General features: G+C 42.3%; 1 protein-coding gene across 1 annotated transcript; it reads right to left on the bottom strand.

Moving 5' to 3' along the window:
* Positions 1-5,452: 5,452 nt before the first annotated feature.
* On the bottom strand, positions 5,453-22,362 carry LOC149298296 (coiled-coil domain-containing protein 181-like). The gene is made up of 5 exons (XM_089487480.1): positions 22,249-22,362; positions 19,994-20,845; positions 17,703-17,849; positions 6,232-6,383; positions 5,453-5,615 (listed from the first exon to the last, which is right to left on the bottom strand). The coding sequence occupies exons 1-5, from the start codon at positions 22,360-22,362 to the stop codon at positions 5,453-5,455; spliced, it is 1,428 nt and encodes a 475-aa protein (XP_089343606.1).
* Positions 22,363-23,867: the final 1,505 nt, after the last annotated feature.

Raw genomic sequence — 23,867 nt, 5'->3', positions numbered from 1 at the left:
CACCATATCTACCACCAGTCTTTGTCAAACTTTGTGGTAGTCATTTTTTTGCATTTGTTTTGTCACACACATTTTACTTCAGGTATGAATTAAAAATTTCTCGTATATGTCACTATCACAAAACACCCCAATATGTGTTCAGCAACATCTCCTGAGCGCAGTGATACCCCACATGAATGATTTTGCCTGGCTGTTCGGGGGCAAAAGGGCCACATTTGGGGCATGCACATTTTTCAATGTTGAACTTTGGCATTTGGGGATCCACTGCCCATCCCCTATTTGGTACATCTTTGAGCCGGGTCATTTCAGTGTGCCCAACAAAACCATATATTTTTGAAAACTAGACACCACAGGGTATTTTAAATGCTGGTATTTTAACTCTTTGCATGCACACATTTTACCACCAGCATTTTTTCAAAGTTTGCAGTAGTATTTTTGTGTGTGTATTTTTCCCACACACACCTACTTTATGTATGAATTTACAGCTCCTGGTATATGCCGCTGTCACACGACACCCCAATATGTGTTCAGCAACATCTCCTGAGTACAGTGATTTGGGGGGAACTAAAAGGCCACATTTGGTACGTGTGCATTTTTCTAATTGGAAATTAGATGTGTGGCCATCCTTCCCCCCGTGTTAATTGGGACCTTGTTGAACCCGGCCAATTCAATTTACCCCATCAAATCATACATTTTTTAAAAGTAGACACCCCATGGGCATTTAATATGCCAGTATTTTAACTCTTTCCATGCGAGAATTGTTTTAAGCTAATATGCTAATTTTAGGACTTGCTCACAAAAATATATTTTTTATATATATATTTTATTTTTTTTGCCTTTTTTTTTTATTTTTTTAACATTTTTTTTCAACTTGAAGGTTCCCCTGATAGTGACATCAGTGGGAAATTATTTTTACATTTTACTGGTTTTTTACTATTTTTTTCTAATTATTATTAATTTTATTTTATTTTTAATTTATTTTTTCTAATCACACTATGATTAGAAAGCTGAGCTCCATTGACTTGCATGGTTGAATGCAGTACCTATATTCAACCTGCAAGTGGAGCCAGAGTTCTCTAGAGGGTCTGGAGACCGTCTAGCGAACTTTTTAGACTTTATTGTTTTTCTTTATTGAATTTTCCCGGACCGCCGCCATCTTGCTGATGGCGAAGATCACCGGCAGCTGCGGCTGTGACCGCTCTCCGGAGCGGTCACAGTCCATCCCCAGGTAAGTGTTTGGTGTCGCTGGATGCCTCCTGATCGAGGCATCCTAAACGCTTTTAAAACGGGCGTCCGCCGCCATACAAAGTATGGCGGATGTTGACGCCCCGGGGAGGGGCCAGAGATGGCCCCTTTGTGCCGGTAATGGCGTTGCTGAATGCCTCGAGGTCGAGGCATTACAGCAACGCCGTTTCGGTGCAGAAAGCGAAAATAGATCGCTTTCTGCACCCGTTTAATGACGTGCCAGTCCTGGCACGTCATTTGTCGTTATCGACTTGAATTTCCGTGACGTGCCCGGACCGGCAATTGTCATCAAGGGGTTAAGCTATATCTACCATTATGGAGGTCACCCTGCTTGAAATTCAGTATTACTTGGAATACGGTTTCTCAATAGATTGCTATATTAGTTACTTTAGGGGAGGGTATTTAATGTTGAATTGTTCATTTTAACCCCTTAAAGACCAGGATATTTTAAAACAATTTGCAGCGCTCATGTTTAGCTGTAATTTTCCTTTCTTTCGTTTAATGTAAACACACAAGTTATATATTGGGTTTTTTTCAAAACAAGAAGGGATTCTTTAGATAAACCATTTGTTTTATCATATCATCTAATTTCCTATTAAAAAAACACTGGTGAAAATTTGTAAAGAAAGCACTTTTTATCACTTATTTAAAAAAAGTTTTCTTATCTACAAAAGCAAATAAAAAAAACTGCTAAATAGATTCTAATATTTGTCCTGAGTTTAGAAATACCCAATTTCGAAGTCTAGTAATCCTGTCCCCATGTCCTGTCTGGGACACCTTTGAAGCTGGTCAATTCACCACATCAAACCATATGTTTTTCAGACACACAGTATTTCAAATGGTGATATTTTATCACTTTCCATGCACTAATTCTACTATCAGCCTTTGTCAGTTTGTGGTAGTAATTTATTTTGTTAGTTTTCTTTCACACAAATTGTACTTCAGGTATATATTTACAGCTCCTGGCATATGTCACTTCAAAACAACACCCCAATATGTGTTCAACAATATCTCAGTTTTTTTCTGCTGGACTGTTTTCTGTCCCAATATTTTCTGCTGCTTCCATTCTGTCCTTTGCTGCTGGTTAGTTGTTTATTTTTCCTTTCTTTGTCTTTCTGCCAATCTTTGGTTTTTGTGGTTCATTTTAAGTTATTAGCCCACAGGAACCAGAGAAGAATTCAAAGCCACACAAAAGGAGACGCAAGACTCCCAGATGTGAAGCTTTCGATAACAATGCCATCCAGGGGAACTGCTTTTGTGAAGTGTCTCAAGGAAGCCGCAGGGACCTCCGCCATCCCTCTAGAAGATATGTTGACCTGAGCATTGCCACAGAGTTTCGTTCTAAGGCCTCTATTGACTTTGTCTGTATTTTGCCTTGCTCTATGGCCTTCTCAGTGGCTGCTAAGAGAAAGAGCTTTTGTTGAGGTCATGGGTTGCAGATCTCCCCTCTAAGACCAGCCTTAGCTCCCTCCCCTTTCAGAGGCATATGTTGTTTGGCAAGAACCTGGACAAAATAATTGAGAGCGCTTGAAGGAAAGAAGCTTTCCCTGGACAGCAGAAGGTGTTCTTTCCAGGGTTCAGGGTCAGACTGAAGTACCTTTAGGAACCCGGGTCTTTTTTGTGACTCCAGACAATACAGGCCTGGCAAGGAGTTCAGGTCAGAATGAGATGGCCTTGCTTTCGGAGTCTAAAAGGGCACCTAAGAAAATTATTTGCTGAGAAAGGACCAACTGACTTTTTAGATCATTTATGATTCAACAAGACTCGTATGGATCGTATGGAGCCTGAAGACCTCTCAAGACTTGTCTGCCATCAGGATGTTGTCCAAGTAGTCAGAAATAGGAGGGCTGTAATCAACTTAATCAGAAATTTTGAAAAGGCCCTGGGTGTGGTGGTTAGACAGAAAAGTAAGGCTCGGAATTGAAAATACATCTCTGCTACCAGGTGCCCTCTTCAACTCCAGTGGCAAAACTGTCTCTCTTCATAGAACACCAAGAGAGGTCAGGTCTTATATCTTCGTTCATTTACAGAGAGGGAAATGATGAGTCTCCAAGGCTCCCTTTGCTCCATGTAAGGTGGACACAGTGGCATATTGCACTGTGCCTTGTAAGGTGGGCACAGTGGCATTTTTGTCCTCTTCAGTATTCTACCGGGATCATTAATTTTAGGGTCCCTGGCACTCCAGACTGTCGTTCATTCCTTCCAACATTTTGGTATTGAGAGGAGTCCTCATGGCTCTTATACCTGTTACTCCTTGGCTTCGAGGCAAATGGGTCAAGTTAAGGATAGACAACAAGACTGCAGTCTCCTACATAAATCACCAGGGTGGAACAAAGAGCCTTTGTCTCCTAAGAGAGATTTGTCCTATCATGATGTGAAGGCAACACTACCCACAGAATATGATGGCAATTTACATACCAGGCCCAGACAATTCGGTGGCAAACTTCCTAAGAAGAAGCAAGTTGGATCAGGAGGAGTAGCACCTCTCCACTTACATATTTCAGAGGTTGGTCGACAGATGGGGTCTCCCCTAGATAGGCCTTCCAACGAGGAAGAAGTCTACCTCTACCGTTTACTACAAGATCTGGTGAGTTTTTGCCTCTTGGGCCCAAGAAGCTCAATTCTCCCCTTCATATCCACTACTTTGGCGACTTCTGACGTCCTGCAAATTGGGTTTAATAAAGGCTTGATTCTATACACGCTGTGCAAGTGCAAGTTTCAACCATCTCTGCCCTTTCAACTGTCAGATGGGCCAAAGAATCATGGCTCACATGGAATCTACAATCCAGCTTTTTTCTCCCCCTTGGGACCTGCCTCTTGTTTTCCAGGCTCTAACTTCCCTTTTAAACCAATTGAGTCTATCCCTGTCTACCCTATCTCAAAAGCTGGCATTACTGATTGCCAGAAGGCCTTTTTATGGGAGGATTTTTTTACTGTTATCCGTCCAGATAGAGTGATGTTAAGACTGATCCCTCAGTTCAGTCCTAAGGTTGTGTCCTCCTTCCACCTTAATCGAGAATTAATTCTTTCGGCCATTCATCCGAATCCCTCATCAGAACAAGAGGAGGACTGGTACAAGCTGGATCCTGGTAGAAGGCTCTGTGTCTACATAAAGGGCTCTGCATCATGGAGGAGGTCATCTCAGCTCTTCATTCTTTTAGTTTTCGCATAATACAGCTGAATACGAGTCATATGTATGTGTTGTAGCTCTGTTATTTTAGCACTATATTATACACAAAGACAATTAATCCTTATCATACTGCTGTGTGGTAACAAATAGAATGCTGTTGTCTTCATTGTCCAGGGGACTGTCAGCCTCATGAAACGTCTATGGAAGAAATTACTTGATTAGATAAACAGAACATCATTAGCACTGCCATAGAGAATCTGCTTAGTTTGGTGTTAAATTCGGGAATGTCATCGCATGACTGCATACAATGGCAACCTGAAAAGAAAGGTGCTAAACTACAAAACTATACACATCACAGCATTTAATAGTGAAAAAATATATAGTTTTAAAAAAAATTAAATTTAATAGATAACAACCAAGGTTTTGAATAAAGATAGCAACATTTATTGAGCAAATTACTTTAGCTTAGAAACACTCTTTTTTTTTTAAATAGATAAAATGCTTCTTAGAGTTGTTTATTATTTTTAAATAAAACTATGACAGTTGATCTTTAAGATCTTACAAGTCCAGCGTCAAGAAATTATGTTTCGCAGATATGTCAACCTTAAAATATTACATAATATTTAGAAGCGTACCAGAAAACAATATTTTATGTTATATTTATATATGTGCAAATCTTTATAATTAACTAATATATATATATATATATAATCACACATTCACATCTCAAGCCATTTTGATACAAATCTTGAAAAGCGGTGTTATTACTATAGCAACATATGAAATGTTTCAATTAGTAGGAAGATTTTTTTGGTTGCTATGTTAATGAGACCATTGTTTAATCTTTGTGTGAGTCACTTTTTATTTGTAACCCCTTTTGTTTTTTTTCAGGATCTTCAGCACTGTTTTTGGTTATTACTTGTAACAATATACTGCCTATATAGTGAGTCTTCATGGTGATCACCTTACAAATATATTTCAATATATAGGGATTCATTGAAAACATTTTTTTTGTAATTTAAGAGTAACGCTGCTTTGGAAGGAAGTGTTATTTTGATGGTAAATCTAAATGATTTTTTAACTGTAACTGTCAACATAACGAAACGTTTTGGAATCAGATATGTTGTACAGTAAATTGTGCATGTGCTTTATTCTTCTGGCTTCTATTAGAAGTCTTCTAGATCTTTCTTTGGCTGCTTGATGTTCAGCACGTTTTTGCATTCTCTTCCTTCTCAACCACCTAAGAAAGAAAGAGAACATAAATGAGCCATAATAATATAATTTTTTTTCCAATAAAATCAAATCTTATGTGACATACTATGGCCAAATCTCCCATAATGCAGAACACCTGCCACTGACCATACAAGGGCACGGAATAGCCTATTAAAAATGTAACAATAATAAACAACATTAAAAAAATAGCTTATAGCTGCATTTTCTGCATTAGTTACCTTTTAGTATTTACCAACCTTATTAACATAGTTGCGCTTTGAATATCACACAGCAATTTCCTTCTATGGGAAACTTTTCCCCTCCGGTCCATATCAGTAATTTTTCTGAGTTTTATTAGTGCCGTTGATTTGGCAGAGACAAAAATGGTAATGAGCACAATTTCTAGTGGCATAAACTATTTGTCACTTGGCTCAATGAGTTCTTTGTGAGACCTTGTGTGAAGCAAAGTCATAAAATAGCATGAAGGAAACATACTTATGCCATGTTACTCATTCACAAGCTAGTGTCTGAATAGAATATACTGCAAGACGTTTGAAACTTTTTTTTGCCCAAATAACTTCTTTTTAGGGGGTTAAAACTGTTCCAGGCTGGTATGAACTGTTTTCCCATGGCCTGATACTTACTCTGCAAACGCCCTCTCACATTCATCCCTTTCATGTATGTACATAGCAGCTTCTAGTTTCTTTAGCTCATCCATCTTTTTTTCTTTCAAATGATCCTTGTGCTTTTTCCTGAGCCACAGTCTATATGCTTCACCTGGATCTCTATCCTCATCCTTTAACAAAGTCATAAAAAAAATGTTAAGTGGTGCTAATAAAGAGTCATTGTTCATTTATGATAACAAATTTATATTGTTTAGGTAAATTAATCATTTTGAAAGATCCACATAAACATATGGAAATACAGAATACAAATTGCATCATGGTGTTCCCTCTCCTGTTTATTTTGCCCAAGCAAGCAATCTCTGTGCTGCCTTGTAGTCCTACTGAGAACAGTGCTGCCGTCTAGTGATAAAAGTAGGACAAACATTCTTGGTCATATTCCCCCGTACACATTGCACATATACATTACATATATATCATATATAAAAACATTATGACCACCTGCCTAATATTGTGTAGGTCCCCCTTTTACTACCACCAGACCTCTGAAGGTGTGCGGTAGTATCTGGCACCAAGATGTTAGCAGCAGATCCTACTCATAAGAATCCTGGAAACATAAGAATATAAAGAACAAAAGACTCATTACATGACCATGTGACTGCGCGATGACGCAAATGCGTTCCGTTGCGAGAAACCCGGAAAGACCATTACTAAGATGGCGGTTATAAAGAAGATCACGAAGGAGTTCAGTATACACCTGGTAAAAGCCCACAAAGGGTGAAACGTGTTGCAATTGTATACTGGACTTTGGGAAGAAAAGGACTTTAATTTTGCCTACCCTTTTTATTTATTTGTTATTCTTTTTAATTTTGTGGATGATGAAAATAAATCTAAAATCGGCATTTCCCTAGGCATTGTTATTGGGGAAACACTAACCCTGCATAGATGAGTATTTTTTCTGTTCCATCCTTCTGAAGTTATTTGGATTTCTATCACAAAGAGATAATACAAACAAGACCCTCTGAAACGTCTGCTGATTCGTTGACTACATTTGAGTGCAATTGATGCATATTAATAATCAAGGTGTTTTAACCCCTTCAGTGCCAGGGTTTTTTTTACCATGCTTGTGCTAAATGACCAGAGGAGTTTGTGTTTTTGCTATGTCTTTATTCAATTGTGATTGCCCACTAGCTTCGGAGTCCAAAGACCTATTGTGGTGGCCATATTGGAGACCAAAACACTTGGGGCGGCCATACTGGAGACCAAAAAACTTGTGGTGGCCATTTGGCATGAGGGAGCTTTCGAGGACCGGGAAATGCCAGGAGGTAGATGAGATGGCAGCAAAGAGGCGCGGACGACCTTGGGTACCTGAGGATGCTGCGCCGGAGGTAACACGCTATGATCAGCAAGCAAGGTACCATTGACTTACATTGCTGATTGCAATGTATGGTCAGCCAGCAGGGGGAGCAATCAGAGATCCCAGCAGGGTACCGGTTTCACAAGGTAAGTAAGTAGGGTGTGTTAGTATGTCCGGGTATGTTTGTGTATGTACAGTGAAGGGGAAAAAAATTTGAAGAAAATGTACGTTTGCCCACTGACAAAGACATGATCAGTCTATAATTTTACTGGTAGGTTTATGTGAACAGTGAGAGACAGAATAATCCAGAATAACGCATTTTAAATAAATTATAAATTGATTTGCATTTTACTCAGTGAAATAAGTATAGGATCCCCTATCAATCAGCAGGATGTCTGGCTCCCAGGTGTCTCTTAAAGGGAGTGCTCCTGATCTCAGTTTGTTACCTGTATAAAAGACACCTGTCCACAGAAGCAATCAATCAGATTCCAAACTATCCACCATGGCAAAGACCAAAGAGCTGTTCAAGGATGTCAGGGACAAGATTGTAGACCTACACAAGGCTGGAATGCCAAGCAGCTTAGTGAGAAGATGACAACAGTTTGTTGATTATTCGCAAATGGGAGAAACACAAAATAACTGTCAATCTCCCTCGTGCAAGGTCTCACCTCGTGGAGTTTCAATGATGATGCGAACGGTGAGGAATAAGGCTAGAACTACACAGGAGGATCTTTTCTTTTTTTTTTGAAATTAAAAGTTTTTATTATTCATCGGAAAACGGGTTACAAATAAAGAGTCGCGCAGGACCCAAGACAAATAACATCCGACACGTAGGACGGAACTAGTAACGGTCCGACTAACCGCACGGCAATCAAAAAGACAGATCATAAAATAGCAAGTAAAAGAATGCCCAGAGGAACAACAGTTCGCAGCAGTCGGACTCGTAACAGAAAACGATACCGATGAAAATTTTTCAGTTTTACTCAAAACATACAATAACCATGACGTGGAAGCAACAAGACCACCTGCTATACATTGTGTTATAAATGGCGTATGATGAGTGGAGATGTATAGCGCAAGTGATCACGAAAACAAAATAAATGCAACATAAACGAACCAAAACAAAAGCGAATCAGTGATACATCAGACGGCCAAGGCCGCAGAACAGCGGGCGCAATACGAACACGCGGCATCCTACCAAAACAGCAGAGTGCCGGCCGGGTGTGGTCGAGGGCAAGCGATTAACAATAACCAGAGAGGACCTGGCTAGCAAGCCAGGGAGTCCAGACTTTCAAGTAGATATGTGACGTGCAAGACGAGTCATGGGACATTTTCTCCAAGACCCTATGCCTCTCAGTGATGGAAACTATTTCATCGACGGTAGGAGGGAGAGGCGCTTTCCAGTGTCTGGCAATACATAATTTAGTGGCTAGGAGAATGTGTATGAGAAGCTTGCGTGTCGAGGAGGGGATAGGATCGGGGAACACATGTAGTAAAGCAAATTCCGGAAGAAAATCAAAAGGGCAGTGAAAAACGCGGCGGAGCAGGGCAAATATCTCCAACCAAAGCGGCTTCAGAACTGGACAGCTCCACCATATATGAAGCATAGAACCAGATTGGCCGCAGCCCCTCCAGCAAAGTTTGGATTGGGTTGGCCACATACGAGAAAGACGAGCCGGGGTGAGATACCAGCGACAACTGAGCTTCTTTTGGAGCTCTATGTGATTGGTGCAATGAGTAACCCCCCGCATCGCCTCCTCCGCCTCCAGCCATGTATCTAGTGGGAATTCCTTTCCCAGCTCCCTCTCCCAGGCAAGCATATGAGGCAGCTTATGGGCAGAGAAACGGGCCAGCAACACCGAGTACCAAATAGAAATACCCCCTGGAAACCTGGGAGCTGAGTCGCATAAGGCGGCCACCTGGCGGAGGAGCGGGGTCGAGAGACACACCAACGAGGGCAGGGAGCCCAGGAGATGACGGAGCTGGAGGTAGCGAAAAAAGTCGTGTCGTGGAATATTGTGTGTAGATGTGAAGTGTGAAAAAGGGCGCAAAGTCCCGTCTTCGAAGAGATCCCCCAGTGAGGAGAGACCTGGGCGAACCCAATGGGAAATAGAAAAATCAGGAATGAGCAACTCCAAAACCCGTAAGGGAGCAATACGGGTAAGGCGATGGAGAGCAGGAAAGCGTTTGGCCACCTTATCCCATATGTCAATAGTGTGCCTAGTAGTCGGGGGCAGAGGCAGAAGGCGCGGGCGTGTAGAGCGGGGCAGCCACAGGAGCTGGTCAACAGTAAGAGGAGAAATAACGCTATTTTCTTGAGCCGTCCAAATAGGAGGGCGAATGGGCGAAAGAAAAGGGAGAGTTTGCGCCAGAACGCAAGCCTCATGATAAGATTCTATATGGGGAACACCCAAACCCCCCTGCAGCCGAGGCACAAACCGGGTACGATTTGCCACTCTGGACCTGCTTCTGATGCACGTGAAGGAAACAAAAAATTTCTGAATAGAACCTAAGAGCCCCCGCGGGGGTTTAACCGGGACCGTCCGAAGCACATATAACAGTTTCGGGAGGGCTGTCATTTTTAAGGCGTTAACCCTTCCCAACCAAGAGAGCTCATAGCCCCGCCACCTAACGATGTCTCGCCTCACCGAGTCCCATACCCTCACAATGTTTAAGGTGTTTATATCGTGAAGTGACTTGGGCAATCGAATACCCAAGTAGGAGAGATGGGACGTCCTCCACTCAAATCTATAGATAGAGGAGAGACGAGCCCTACAACCCGGGTCCAGATGGAGACACATCGCCTGCGTTTTAGAGATGTTAATAGAATGATAAGAGACAGCAGAATAGCGAGAGAATTGAGCGAAAAGAGCAGGGAGGGAGCGCTCCGGGGAGGTAACCGACGCCAGAATGTCATCCGCGAATAACCCAAGCTTGCTCTCATTTCCGTTGGGTAAGGGAAACCCAGAAATCATAGGATCCGCGCGTATGTTAGCCGCTAAGGGTTCAAGTGCGAGCGTATAGAGTAAGGGGGAAAGGGGGCAACCCTGACGGGTACCATTCGTGATGGAAAACGGGGAGGAAAGAGAACCCATCATGGAAATGCAAGCGGTGGGAGACGCGTAGAGCGCCAGGACCGCCTGTATGAAGGGGGGGGGAAAATTAAATTTATGAAGAACTCTCGACAAAAACACCCAGTGAAGCCTGTCGAACGCCTTTTCGGCGTCGAAAGAAATAAAAAGGCTGGGGCATTTACGCTTAGCTGCGTCCCAAAGGGAATTCAAAAACTTGCGGGTATTGTCGGAGGGCTGACGGCCCAAAACAAAGCCTACCTGATCAGGGAGGAGAAGGGAGGGTAGGAGCGGGGCAAGTCTATTCGCCAATATTTTCGCATAAATTTTCAGGTCGACATTGAGAAGAGAAATGGGACGAAAGTTAGGACATACCGTGGGCGGCTTACCGGGTTTGGGCAAAGTGACTACATGCGCTCTAAGATTCTCAGAGGGGACGACGCCAGATGACATAAAGGAGCGGAAAAGAAAAAGCAGATGAGGTCCTAAAGTAGGTAAGAAAGAACGATAATATGCTGCAGTGAATCCATCCGGACCCGGGGCCGAACCCTTTTTAAGATGACAGATGGCCCTCTCAATCTCCCTCAACTCTATTGGCGCGGCAAGCGATTCAGAAAGTTCAGGCGCAAGGGTGGGTAAGTGTGTAGACTCCAGATAGGTGGTAATGTCTGTGAGTGAGGGTTGAGAAACGGTGGCGTCGCGATGCAAGTTGTATAATTTGGAGTAATAAGCAGCGAAAGCCTCTACCATCTGCGAAGGATTACGAATCTCACGACCCCCACTATCAATAATGTGGGAGGGACGGGATAGAGACACAATTTGTTTAAGTTTTCTGGCCAGAAGGGAGTCGGCTTTGTTGCCTTTCGCGTAGAACTTTTGTTTTAACTTCAACAGCATGTATGCTGTGGAACGGGCATTGATTTCCGCTAATTGGGATTTAATGTGTTTGATTTTGCGCAACAGGGAGTCAGATGGATGGCGCTTGTGGAGAGTTTCCGAGTCGTAAAGTTGCAGAAGCAGGGAGGATTTATCCGCCAAGTGTTGCTTCTTAAGGTGAGAAGCCAAACTGATAAGCCTGCCACGTATAACTGCCTTATGAGCGTTCCACACTGTCTCTGCAGAGAGATCAGGGGAAGAGTTGTCGTGAAAATAATCAGTGAGATGCGCTTGAATTTGTTCTTTATGTGCGGGAGTTAATAACAAACTATCGTTAAGGCGCCAACTGCCTCTGCCCGAGACCGGATAGGAGAGTGCAAGGGTAAGTATAACCGGGGCATGGTCGGACCAAGAGATGGACCCTATGGAACACGATTTGGCCGATTGCAAAGTAAATTTGTCCAGAAAAAAGTAGTCTATACGGGAGTATGAAGTGTGTGGTGCAGAAAAATACGTGTAATCTCGCTCGGAAGGGTGTAGGACCCTCCAAGCGTCAAACAATTGAATGGAGTGTAGCAAAGAGGACAACGTGGAGCCAAGCGTGCGTATGCGAGAAGTGTGTGTGGAGGGCCTATGAGTGGAGCTGTCCAGCTCGGGGAATAAAGTCGCGTTCAAATCACCACATAAGATAACCTGACCCTGCCGTAGAGTATCCAATTTAGATAAAAACGAACTAAAAAATTGAGTGTGTGAGGTGTTGGAGGCATAAAAAGAGGCTATAGTGTAGCGAACGGAATTAACGTCGCATACCAAAATGAGGAAGCGTCCCTGCGGGTCAGGGCATTTACGTATCAAAGAAAATGAAAGGGCATTAGACAAGAGGAGCGAGACTCCCGCCCTTTTAGAGGTGGCCGTGGAGTGATACTGCCATGGAAAGCGTTTGGAAAATAAATTAATCTTGCTAGACTTTTTAAAGTGGGTTTCTTGAATACAAACAATATTGGCTTTGTGTGACTTGACCTCAGACCACAAGGAGGTGCGTTTCTGAGGAGTATTAAGGCCCTTGGCATTAATGGACAGGAGAACTAGATCAGCCATTTATATAACAATAAATAAAAAAAGGGGAAAAGAAAAGGGTAAGAAGGACCCGCAGGGGAGCCAGTCCCCAAAGTGGAGTGAGTGGAGACAACGCATGAACGACCACACCCGACCCGGCAGGACATGATAATAAAAAGACCTAATAAAATGTAGCGGAGGAGCATCACTGATTACAAACAAAAAGAAAAGAACATACATGGAACACAAATAATGGAGAACCAGGGCGGAATGCCCAAACATACTACGCAAAGGGCGTGCTAAAGATGTAAATAGCACTTGGGGGGCGGGAAAGAGTGAGTGAGAAGGACTCATCCGGCGGGAGGCCGCGCAGCCTAAAAAAATTGCGGGACAGCATCACATGGCCGTAGATGAGGGCCTGAGAAAAATGTGTGTGTAAAGAAAGAAAATAAAAAAAAGTACCATAAGTGAACAAACCGACGTGTAAGTAAGAAAATAAATAAAAAAAGTAATGTATGAAATAAGGTGTATGGTGCAGTGCAACGTATCCCTAGTGAGGGAAAATATCTGAAGCCCGCGAATGGGCTAAGCCAAAACTTGTGAGGGGCTCTAACCCAAATGCAGCCGGCGTAACCGGAGTCATGGGAGAAAATGGAGTGCAATTATGTAATGCGCTCTCGGTGTGAAGCTAATAAAACTTAAATAATGCGTAAATAAAAACGACGGAAAAAGGCGGCGAAACAGAAGTAGAAAAATGAAAAAAAAAATTTTTTTTATAGAAAATCCCTGTGTAGCGTGCAAAATGTAGGCGACAGCCAAAGGCCCAACAGGCGATAATGTACTGGTTACCGTCCTGTAGACAAATGAAGGCCGTCAAGTCTTCGTGGACCAGTCCCTCTTCAATTTCTTCTGCGGGGAGACCTTGTCTTTCGCGGCGGAAGAAGGCAGCGGCGCAGGAGCAGCAGCCGAGTCGAGACCCCATTTATGCAGGAGAGCCATGCCGTCCTCCGGGGTGAGGATGGAAGATGCGGAGCCATCCCTGATAACAATGAGCCTTATGGGGTAGCCCCATCTATAGGGGATATTGTGCGATCTCAGGAGGCTCGTCACCGGAGCGAAGGAACGACGACGCTGGAGGGTAAGTTGAGAGAGGTCGGTTAAAAGCATGATGTTCTGGAAACGAGGAGGGAGATCAGGCTTGCGCCTGGCCGCTTGCATGATTTTTTCTTTGACGTCGTAAAAATGCACCCTAGTCAGAACGTCCCTAGGGGATTTTAAGGATAGCGCCTTGGGCCGCGCGGTGCGATGCAATCTGTCGAGATGTATGTCAACGTTGTTACCGTCTCCCAGGAGGTGCTTGAAAAGGTCAATCACGAAAACTTGCAGGGCCTCCTGGCCCATATCCTCTGGAATGCCCCGCAGACGTATGTTGTTGCGCCGGGAGCGATCCTCCAGGTCCATCACTTTCTCCCTGAGATGCATCACCTCAGATTTGAGTGCAGTATGGTCATCCGCGAGGGTGTTGTGTGCGTCAGCGAACTCCTCCATGCGCCTCTCGAGATGATCTGTGCGGTCCCCCAGGCCATCCAGGTCGCGACGGATAGAATTAGCGATATCTTGAAAGTCTTGGCGGAGCTGTTCCCGCATTTCGCGTAACAGAGACTTCATAGTGTGTGAGGTGAGTGCGTGCGTGTCTTGACCCGGGTCATCTCGTTGAATGTCGGCTGGGGAGGGAGGCCTAGAGCGGGAAGACAAGGCAGGGCCTGTAGAGGCATCAGAGTCTTCCTCCTGGTCACGTGGTAGGCCCGACGTGCGAGATGAATGCTTTTTCCGGCCCTTCGGCTCAAAAAAGTTTGGCATTTTCGCAGATTTCTTCGTGCGAGGACCCGACATAGACAGAAAGCAGACGGGATGAGGCAAAACGGCGAAAACAGCCACCGATGGATGCGGATAAAATGCTGGTAAGGCTGGTTAATCGCGGAGCTCCCGCACCCTGCGTCCGTTCAGTTCGCCATCCAGACCACGCCCCCCACAGGAGGATCTTTTCAATGACCTCAAGGCAGCTGGGACCATAGTCACCAAGATTGGTAACACACTATGCCGTGAAGGACTGAAACCCTGCAGCACACGCAAGTTTCCCCTGCTCAAGAAAGCACATGTACCACCCCTCTGTTTGCCAATGAACATCTGAATGATTCAGGGGAGAACTGGGTGAAAGTGTTGTGGTCAAATGAGACCAAAATCAACTCAACTCGCCGTGTTTGGAGGAGGAGGAGTGCTGCATATGATCCCAAGAACACCATCCCCACCATCAAACATAGAGGTGGAAACATTATGCTTTGGGGGTGTTTCTCTGCTAAGGGGACAGGACAACTTCACTGCCTCAAAGGGATGATAGATGGGGCCATGTACTGTCAAATCTTGGGTGAGAACCTCCTTCCCTCAGCTAGGGCATTGAAAATGGGTCGTGGATGGGTATTCCAGTATGACAATGACCCAAAACACACGGCCAAGGCAACAAAAGAGTGGCTCAAGAAAAAGCACATTAAGGTCCTGGAGTGGTCTAGCCAGTCTCTAAACATTAATCCCATAGAAAATCTGTGGAAGGAGCTGAAGGTTCGAGTTTCCAAACGACAGCCTCAAAACCTTGGAGAGGATCTGCAAAGAGGAGTGGAACAAAATCCCTCCTAAGATGTGTGCAAACCTGGTGGCCAACTACAAGAAACATCTGACCTCTGTGATTATCAACAAGGGTTTTGCCACCAAGTACTAAGTCATGTTTTGCAAAGGGGTCAAATACTTATTTTACTGAGTAAAATGCAAATCAATTTATAACTTATTTGAAATGCGTTATTCTGGATTTTTTGGTTGTTATTCTGTCTCTTATTGTTCAAATAAACCTACCATTAAAATTATAGACTGATCATGACTTTGTCAGTGGGCAAACGTACAAAATTAGCAGGGGATCAAATATTTTTTTCCTTTACTGTATGTTAGTGTGTGTTATGTGTGTGTCTACGTATGTTAGTGTGTATCTGGGTATTTTAGTGTAAGTGTGCATGTCTGGTTATTCTAGTGTGCATGTCTGGGTATGCTATTATGTGTATCTGGGTATGCTAGTGTAAGTGTTTGTGTCTGGGTCTGTTAGTGTATCTTTGTGCATGTGCTTTAGTATGAGTATCTTGGTCTGTTAGTGTGAGGTCTGGATGTGTGTGTTAGTCTGAGTGCCTGGTTGTGTTAATGTGAATGTCTGGGTATGTTACTGTGATTGTCTGTGTATGTGTAATAGTGAGTGTCTCTGTACATGTGTTTTAGTGTGAGTTTTTTTGTGAGTGTCTGGGTGTGTGTTAGTGTCTTGGTGTGTTTGTTAGTGAGAGTCTCTGGGTGTGTGTGTATGGGTATGCTTGTTGTGTGTTAGTTTGAGTGCCTGTGTGTTAGTTTTAGTGCCTCTGTGTGTGTTAGTGTGATTGGGTGTGTTAGTGTGAGTGTCTGGGTGTGGAGGCTGCATTATGGACAGGCTGATCACACGCATCCGGACACACACACACACGCTAAAACACCCAGAATAACACTAACATAATCACTAAACACTAACACATATACACACACACACACTAGCACACACATTCTGGCACTCACACTAACACACATCCAGACACTACCGCACATACTAACATACCCACACATCAACATACCCAAACATTAACATACCCAAACACACACAAACTAACATACCCAGACACACAACAGACCAATTCACTTACCATGTGAAGCTACTGACGTGCCGCTCCTTCGGGGTTAAACAAGGTTACGTGACCCAGCTTAATTCTGCCTCCTTATTTGAAATCAGGGTAATTAAAAGAAAAGTCCAGTAGTCAGGACTTACCTTTTTATCCCTACTCATGGAGCATGTCCAGTAAAACCCTAAGCGCTAGGAAGGGATTTTTTTGTCGCTATGGCGATCTGGTGTTTGGGGTTTATCGAGCCCTGACATATGGTATAGTATCTGCTTTTAAGAAGTCAAGTGAAAAATGTTTGACATTTCTTTAAAAATACCTTTAAATTAAGCTTAGACATATTTCAGACATTTACTATAGGGTCATATGTTGTTAGTGTGTTTATATAGAGTTTTCCAATACATTTTAGAAGAACAGGTATGTATTTGGTAAACCGAGCCATGTGGCCAACTATCTCAGCAGATCAGAACATAGTTGTGAACAACAAAGTCACAAAATGGGGCTGCATATCATAAAAGATCCTATAATAGGAGAAACAAGTCAATGCATTATGTAAACAATGCATAAAGTCCTTGTTAATCTAGACACAAAAAAAGGCTTCTCGTAGTGGCCCAGAATGTTCAAAGGAAATCAAATCAGCCTGGAAGTAATTGCTCTCTTATTCTACTTGCCACATTTTCCCTGTAAATCGTCCCATCCACCATGATGTTTCTGGTCAGTTATTGTGCATGTTACTGTTTATCAATTAAAATCTTCTTCATACCACTCTGCTGGTAAAAAGCATAGGCATCAAGAAGATGGATCTACAACATTACCTAGAGCCCTGCGCGGGACTGCTTTTTTAATCCCGCTCCCACTGATTTTTTCTCCAATCCCGCCCGCTCCCGCAATGTGGGTGTTCCACTCCGGCCACATTTGTGGTCAATCCCGCCCGCTCCCGCCACAATAGTGGCCAATCACGCCCACTTCCTTACCTGAACTGCAGATTTCCCACGCAGTCCCGCAAGGCTGCCTTCGAGTTGCTCCCTCACAGTGTCTCTTCTCTTGCTCCGCCCAGGAACACAGCGGAGTCATGGGAAGTGACGTCAAATCACGTGACTCCGCTTTGTTCCTGGGAGGAGCAAGAGAAGAGACACTGTGAGGGAGCAGCGGGAAGGCAGCCTTGCGGAACTGCGCGGGATCCGGGACCCGCAGGTACAGTGTCTCACCGACCGCTCCCGCCCCAGCAAGTCCGCCCACAAGTTTTTTGCAGTAGAGAATGCCATCCTCTACTGTAAACTTCTTTCTTTGTCACAATTAAAATAAAAAAACATCCCTGGGTATAGGCATCTAAGGGTTATATAAACAATAAACAAGCAAAAATTAGATTAACTATAGAATAATAGGATAACTCACTGGAGTGTTTGTGTTTTCTAATTGCTTAGCTTGCTGAATTCTCCTTTCTTCAAGCAGATGATCTTTTTTCTTAAGCAGCCAAGATTTGAACGCTATTTCATTTTCTCTCTTTTTGTTTTCTTCTTCGGCTTTCCTGCGTTCTTCTTCCTTTTAATAAGACATGAAGAATTATAATTTATAGTCTGACCATACATATAACATGTGAAAATGTATTTATTGCTGCCATTGGTTCACTCTTTCAGATGTAAATGCTCTGAAAAATACCCCAAGTCTTATAGTCAAGGTTGTCATATAATCAGACCTCGTCTGAATATAAGACTAAGATCCAGATCCCCCGCAACTCTGCAGGGGACCTGGATCCTCCTCTCTGGCAGCCGGTGAACATCTGCGTGATACGATGAGACAAGTCTGGAATGTATTGGTAAGTCGTGGGGGGCAGAGTGACATATAGGGGGTTATAAGGCAAATCTGGGGGTAGAGTGGCATATAGGGAGGTAATAAGGCATTTCTGGGGGCAGAGCAGCATTTAGGGGGTATAAGGCTTACCTGGGGGGCAGATGAGTGGCAAGCCTGGGGGCAGATGTGCATAACTGGGGGAGGCAGGTTGGCAAATAAAAGGAAATAAAAACAAAAAATTCATTTTTCTCAATCATAGTTTTTATTAAATATGAAAAAATAGTTTAAATGTGAATTAATATTTACTAGGAAAGCTTTTTTTCCTATAGGTTGGTCTTACATTCAGGCTTTTTCTTTATTTCCTAAATTAATATTCAGATTTTAGGGGGGGATCGTTTTATAATCAGGGTAATCTTATAATCACGCAAATCTGGTAATATGCCAAGCATTTCACACCTTCTGTGTGATGAGTATGGGTTCACTCAGACACATTGTTTGTGAATGTCATTCTCTGACAGTTTACCAAACTGTAAAACAATTTTCCTTTCTCACTTAACCACCAGTTAAAGGTTTCTAATTCCCCTATAACTGTTACCGTATGTCCCCATGTATAAGACCTTTTTTAGAAAAATTTGGGGTCTTAAAACTGGGTGCATCTTATACAGTGGTGGTAATTTTTTACCGGAAAGGGGACGGAAAGGGGACCTGCTGCTTACCTCTGTGTTGCTCAGCAGCGTCTCTTGATCCATTGAGGTGACACAGGAACCCAGTGGAGTCACGTGAATGTACATCACATCACATGACTCCGCTCTGTTCCTGTTCGAGTAACGCAGAGGGAAACATTGGCCCCCACGGAAGTCTGCGAGCGGCACCAGAAGATCTGCAGTTCAGGTAAGGGTGGGGGAGTAAATGAATATATGTGTATGTGTGTGTAATAGCATGGATCCGTGTGTAGGGGGAACAAGGAGGCTGAAAGTGATGTGTATGTACTGGCTGCCTGAGCATGATAGGAGTGTGATTGCTAACAATTGCTAGCAGCTAACATCAATCACACTCATATCATGCCCAGGCAGCCAGTTCAATAACTTTATGTAATATATTTTTTTTTCAAATTTCGGGCCTCAAAATTAAGATTAAGTCTTATACATGGGAGCGTCTTATACATGGGGAAATATGGTACTTTTAACTTTTTACATTTTCTCGTTCAATACATTATAGCTAACAAATCAGTGTTCTATAATTTGCCATCAAGACCTACTTACATCAGAATCACACCAGCTTGAGCGTCAATACTTCCATAAATCTGCCTGTTGCGAGTCATACGGTATATTGGCTTTATTGAAAAGTAATTTTTTTCAGTATAAACGGCTGCAATTAGTGATTGGCTGGTTAATAAAGTTTCATTCTGCTTTTATGGTCAGGCATATTAATGGGTTTATTGTAAAGATGAATGACTTTTACCAACGCCCACTGTTTAACATTGTGCTCTTTTTAAAACACGCAAGGGCCACTGCTCCTTTTAAACACTATTCGTACTAATACATATAGATCTCTACACATAATAACCTTGTCACTGTGGGAATTGTTGGTTACACTGGGCAGGGCTTAGGGTCCAGTCAGAGTGCATGTGGTAGAGAGGAAGAGAGAGGTAAAAGGCGATGCAGAGGGAAGTTTTGATTTCGTACTGTCATAATTGATGACGTGAAAGCTTTGTTGGGTTTGCATGTTATCATAGAGCCAGAAATACAATAGTAATCTTTGTGTTATGAAGTGCTAATATTTCTTACCATAGTTCAACGTAACATGGAACTTAACACATGCAAATTCTGACAAAGCAGAATGTGCATGTTACATGTAAGTGGAACATGTGAACAGATTTAAAAGGCAGCACTTACTTCTTTCTTAAGCTTCTCTTGCCTTTCTTGAATCCTCTTCTGCAGCTGCTTTTGCTCCGGCGACAAGCTGTAGGTAGTGTTTCTAGGTGGCAAACTTGCAGACTGCACTCGACGTGGTGATTTTACTTTATGGGCGGAATTTACTGTATTAGCCGCAGAGCTGGGACGGGCCTTAGGTTGAGAAGGTGGTTTGGGGTAAAAAATTTCATCGGCGCTGTTATCATTCTGGTTCAGTATATCCCTTTCACTAGTACCAAACATGGTTGATGGTGGAGACTTGGAATGTTCCCTTTCATTATTTATGGGTGGTAGAAAGTGCTGGCTCTCCATGTCACTTAAATTTAGAAGCTCAAACTTCCCATCTTTCTCCACTAAAAATTTCTGATTCTTCTTCTCCTTTTCTGTGTCTCTGCTCTCAATGTGACTATTTTCTTTCTGTGAAACATCAGAAAAATGTAATCGTGATAAACTGTCAACAACATCTTCGTCACAGCTTTCATTTCTATCAGTTTCAGCATATTCCAGTGGTGGGACTTCCAAGTCTACCAAATTGTCCTTGAATTTAAGTTTTCTCTCACGCTTTTCATCTATTGTTTCCTTTTCCAGCTGCTTGTTGGCTTCTTCAATCTTCTCTGCTATATATCGTTTAGCTTCTTCATCGTCAATATCATTCTCTTCATATTCTGTCAAATTTTCGAGTAAATGGTTACTGATCTCATTAAGTTCACCATGAGCGTCATCTGAAGAAGGGCTTTTATCTCCACTGTAAGAGTTATCACTGCCATTTTCTTTATTCACTAATTGATTGGTGTCCGATCTTAAATCATTGGCCTGTTCTTCATCATTTTGATTCTGCAATAAATTAATTAGAAAAAAAATCAGTGCATATGTCATCATGTGAGCTTATAATCTAGTGGTGGTTGAGGTGAAAGTGAAACAGTAGGAGAGGACTATTTGGATGGGGATGAGTTAATTCATCGACAGAGGTTGTTGAACATTCTAATGGCTTGATTAGGATGTTAGCTGAATGAGGAAACGTTGTGGAGCTTTTAAAAAAGGTGGGTTTTTAGGGAGCTTTTGAAATTTACACATAAAAGAGAAAGTCTGGCAGAACGGGGTAGGGAATTCCAGAGAAGGGGTGCAGCACATGTGAAATCCTGAATACGAGAGTGGGAAGAGGGAATGACAGTATAAGAGAGGTGCAAGTCATGAGAGGAACAAATAGGGAGTTTAGGGGTGAATTTGGATAAAAGGGATGTAGGAGGTTACAGAGTTGTTAAGGGCTTTGTAGGTCAGGTGTTTAGAATTGATCTTGGAGGGAATAGAGAGTCAATTGGCCGACTGACAGTTGAGCAGCAGATGAGGAACGGTGACAAAGGAAAATTAGTCTAGCCGCAGCGGTAAAAGGCGGGAGAGGGGGAGACCAGTTAGCAGGTAGTTGCAATAATCCAGAAGGGATATAACAAAGGAACAGATTAGTATTTTGGTTCTTTCTTGTGTAGGTAATGGGCAGATGTGTTTCAGGCGAAGGCAGCAGGATTTGGTGAGCGACAAGGTGTGAGGGATGAGGTGTGTGTATGTGTGTAAATGTATAGTGCTGGAGTCAGTGTGTGTATGTGAATACTGTAGTGTCATAGTGAGTATGTATATGTATAGTCTGTGAGTGTGTGTATACCCTAGCATCAGTGTGTATATGTATAGTGCTAGAGTCAGTATTGCCAGATTCAGTGTGTATGTGAGTGTGTAATCTTATATATGTGTAATGTGTGTCCGCGTGCGTTTTAAAATAAGATGCTAGCGTGTACTGTGTTGTTTATGTTACAGTATGGCATTAGCATGAGAGTGTGTGTCAGTATATATATATTTATAAATAGTGTTAGAGTGTGTGTATTGGTGTATGGTGTTAGCATGAGCGTGGAATACTAGCGTGTGTGTTACTGTAAGGTGTATGTGTTTGTGAGCATAAGATGTTTGCGGGGGACTTTTACTGTATGGAGTTAGAGAGTGTAAATGTATGTTAGTGTCTGCCAAGGCTCGACAAAGCCCAGGTGTCTGGAAAATAAAAACATGATTGTGGGAAGAAAAACAAAAGCTGGCTCCTAACTTTTTGGCTGGCTCCTAGATCCAAACCAAATTTGTCGACCCCTGTATTAAATAATATCACCAGAACTGCCACGATATAAACACTGAAAATAATGTTGGCATATTTATCATAATGCAGACTATATTGCCGTTGGAGAGCTGATAAATCATACCTGTGCATCTCCGTCAGCCTCATTATCCTCGTTTATTAGCCAGTCAAGATCTTTCTCAAAATCATCTTCATACTCTTGAGCCTCAACAGAATCAGCTCCCCCCTTTTCACTCATTTCTCTTTTCAAGTATGCTTTTCTTTCCTAAAAATAAATTTTAAAAATCTAGCAGGTCACAAGCAAAAAAAAAACAACCAAGTATTTTAAATTCAATGATCCAGTGTTTCTTGAAAAAGTCATGTTATCACCAAGAGAACAAATGCAATATTCCTGCTGACTGGATCATAATATTGATTGCTATAGTAATAAGACCACATTACAAACTTTGCAGTGAATCATATCTTATGTCATTTCCCAGTACTATCAATTTCACCATCTCGTCTCTTTTTTTAACCCTTTTCTCAGGAAATATTTTTATATATATTATAACTGTTTATGATAATTTGGACACAAAATCTATTCTTCAGCATCAATTGCCATCTAACTATGAATCATCTATATTTTCACCAGTAGCAAGCACCAGGTACCGCCTATAATAACTTACACATATTATATAATATATATGGAGTTTTGTTCTATGTTCTAGTTGCTCTTATCTCTGATGATGAGTGCCAGAATAAATCCAGAGCTGTATGCAAACAGTGATATCTCTTAAGCGATTAGACTATTGTGGCCTTAAAGGATTTGGTTACCACGGAGAAGCTTAGAGCGTTATCATTGGTTTTCAAAGGGCTTTCAATTAGTTACTTAGATACCATTTTAGAAAGATTTTGTTTTATCATAATGTACATAGAGAAAAAGCTATGAACTCCTTTTAGTAGCTTATAGAAATAAAAAAATAAATTATAAAATATCCTTTGTTGATTCCATTTAGGGTAGTTTGCACTTGTAATGGACTCTAAAAATGGTGGGTCAAACAAATGAGCAGGTGCTGTCATGCATGTCTATGATGAGAAGGCACACTATGTTAGGTTTCAGTTAAGAGGGAACACAAGGATGTTTATGAACATTATATCAGCCCACCCTGGGGAAAATCGACACTACAGCAGTGGCTCGGCATGTTTAATCGCCCTAGCTATCCCTAGAGTTTCTGTTCCACCTGTTCTGTTGAATTTAACACCACTATGACTATGGACAGCTTTTGAAACAACATTCCAAGTACTGCTGAATTCCCAAAGTCTTCCAAGAAATAATTATTTCATGAACTTAAAATTGCGTCTGGAGCACATACACACACATACTCATACTCTACATAGATTTGATTCAAAAGTGGGCACTGTAGCCATAGATACAATGTTTTTTTTATGTGATTCCGTCTTCAGATGAAAGAATAACACAACACCATCTATAGAAGATTTGCCTAACCTAACAGACACTGCAATAAATGTTTTGTCTAAGTAGATAGAACGTTTAAGGACAAACATCAAGAGGAATAGACGTTAACAGTTATTTGTGAAGATCAGAATACAGTAACAGTGTGACCTACAAAGGTAAAAGCACACAAAAAAGAATAAAGGTTACAACAGGACGCCTCACCCTATGATCTAAGTTGTGTGTTTCTTGGCCTTCGCTTCCCACTAAATTCTTTATGGTTTAATGTTGTAAGACTAATTATTTCTGTG

This window comes from Sceloporus occidentalis, unplaced genomic scaffold (genome assembly GCF_023333645.1).
Source record: "Sceloporus occidentalis isolate IW3139 unplaced genomic scaffold, rSceOcc1.0.p SCAF_33, whole genome shotgun sequence".
NCBI classification, from domain to species: domain Eukaryota; kingdom Metazoa; phylum Chordata; class Lepidosauria; order Squamata; family Phrynosomatidae; genus Sceloporus; species Sceloporus occidentalis.
Note: the sequence above shows the minus strand (reverse complement) of the source record. Positions and strands in the feature narration are given on the sequence as shown.

Coding starts and splice junctions, on each gene's coding strand:
- LOC149298296 (XM_089487480.1), bottom strand. CDS start 22,362: ATGAGTGAAAAGGGGGGAGCTGATTCTGTTGAGGCTCAAGAGTATGAA. Junction 17,850..19,993: donor AAGAGAAGCTTAAGAAAGAA/GTAAGTGCTGCC, acceptor TCTTATTAAAAG/GAAGAAGAACGCAGGAAAGC. Junction 6,384..17,702: donor TAGAAAACACAAACACTCCA/GTGAGTTATCCT, acceptor ACTTTGTTAAAG/GATGAGGATAGAGATCCAGG.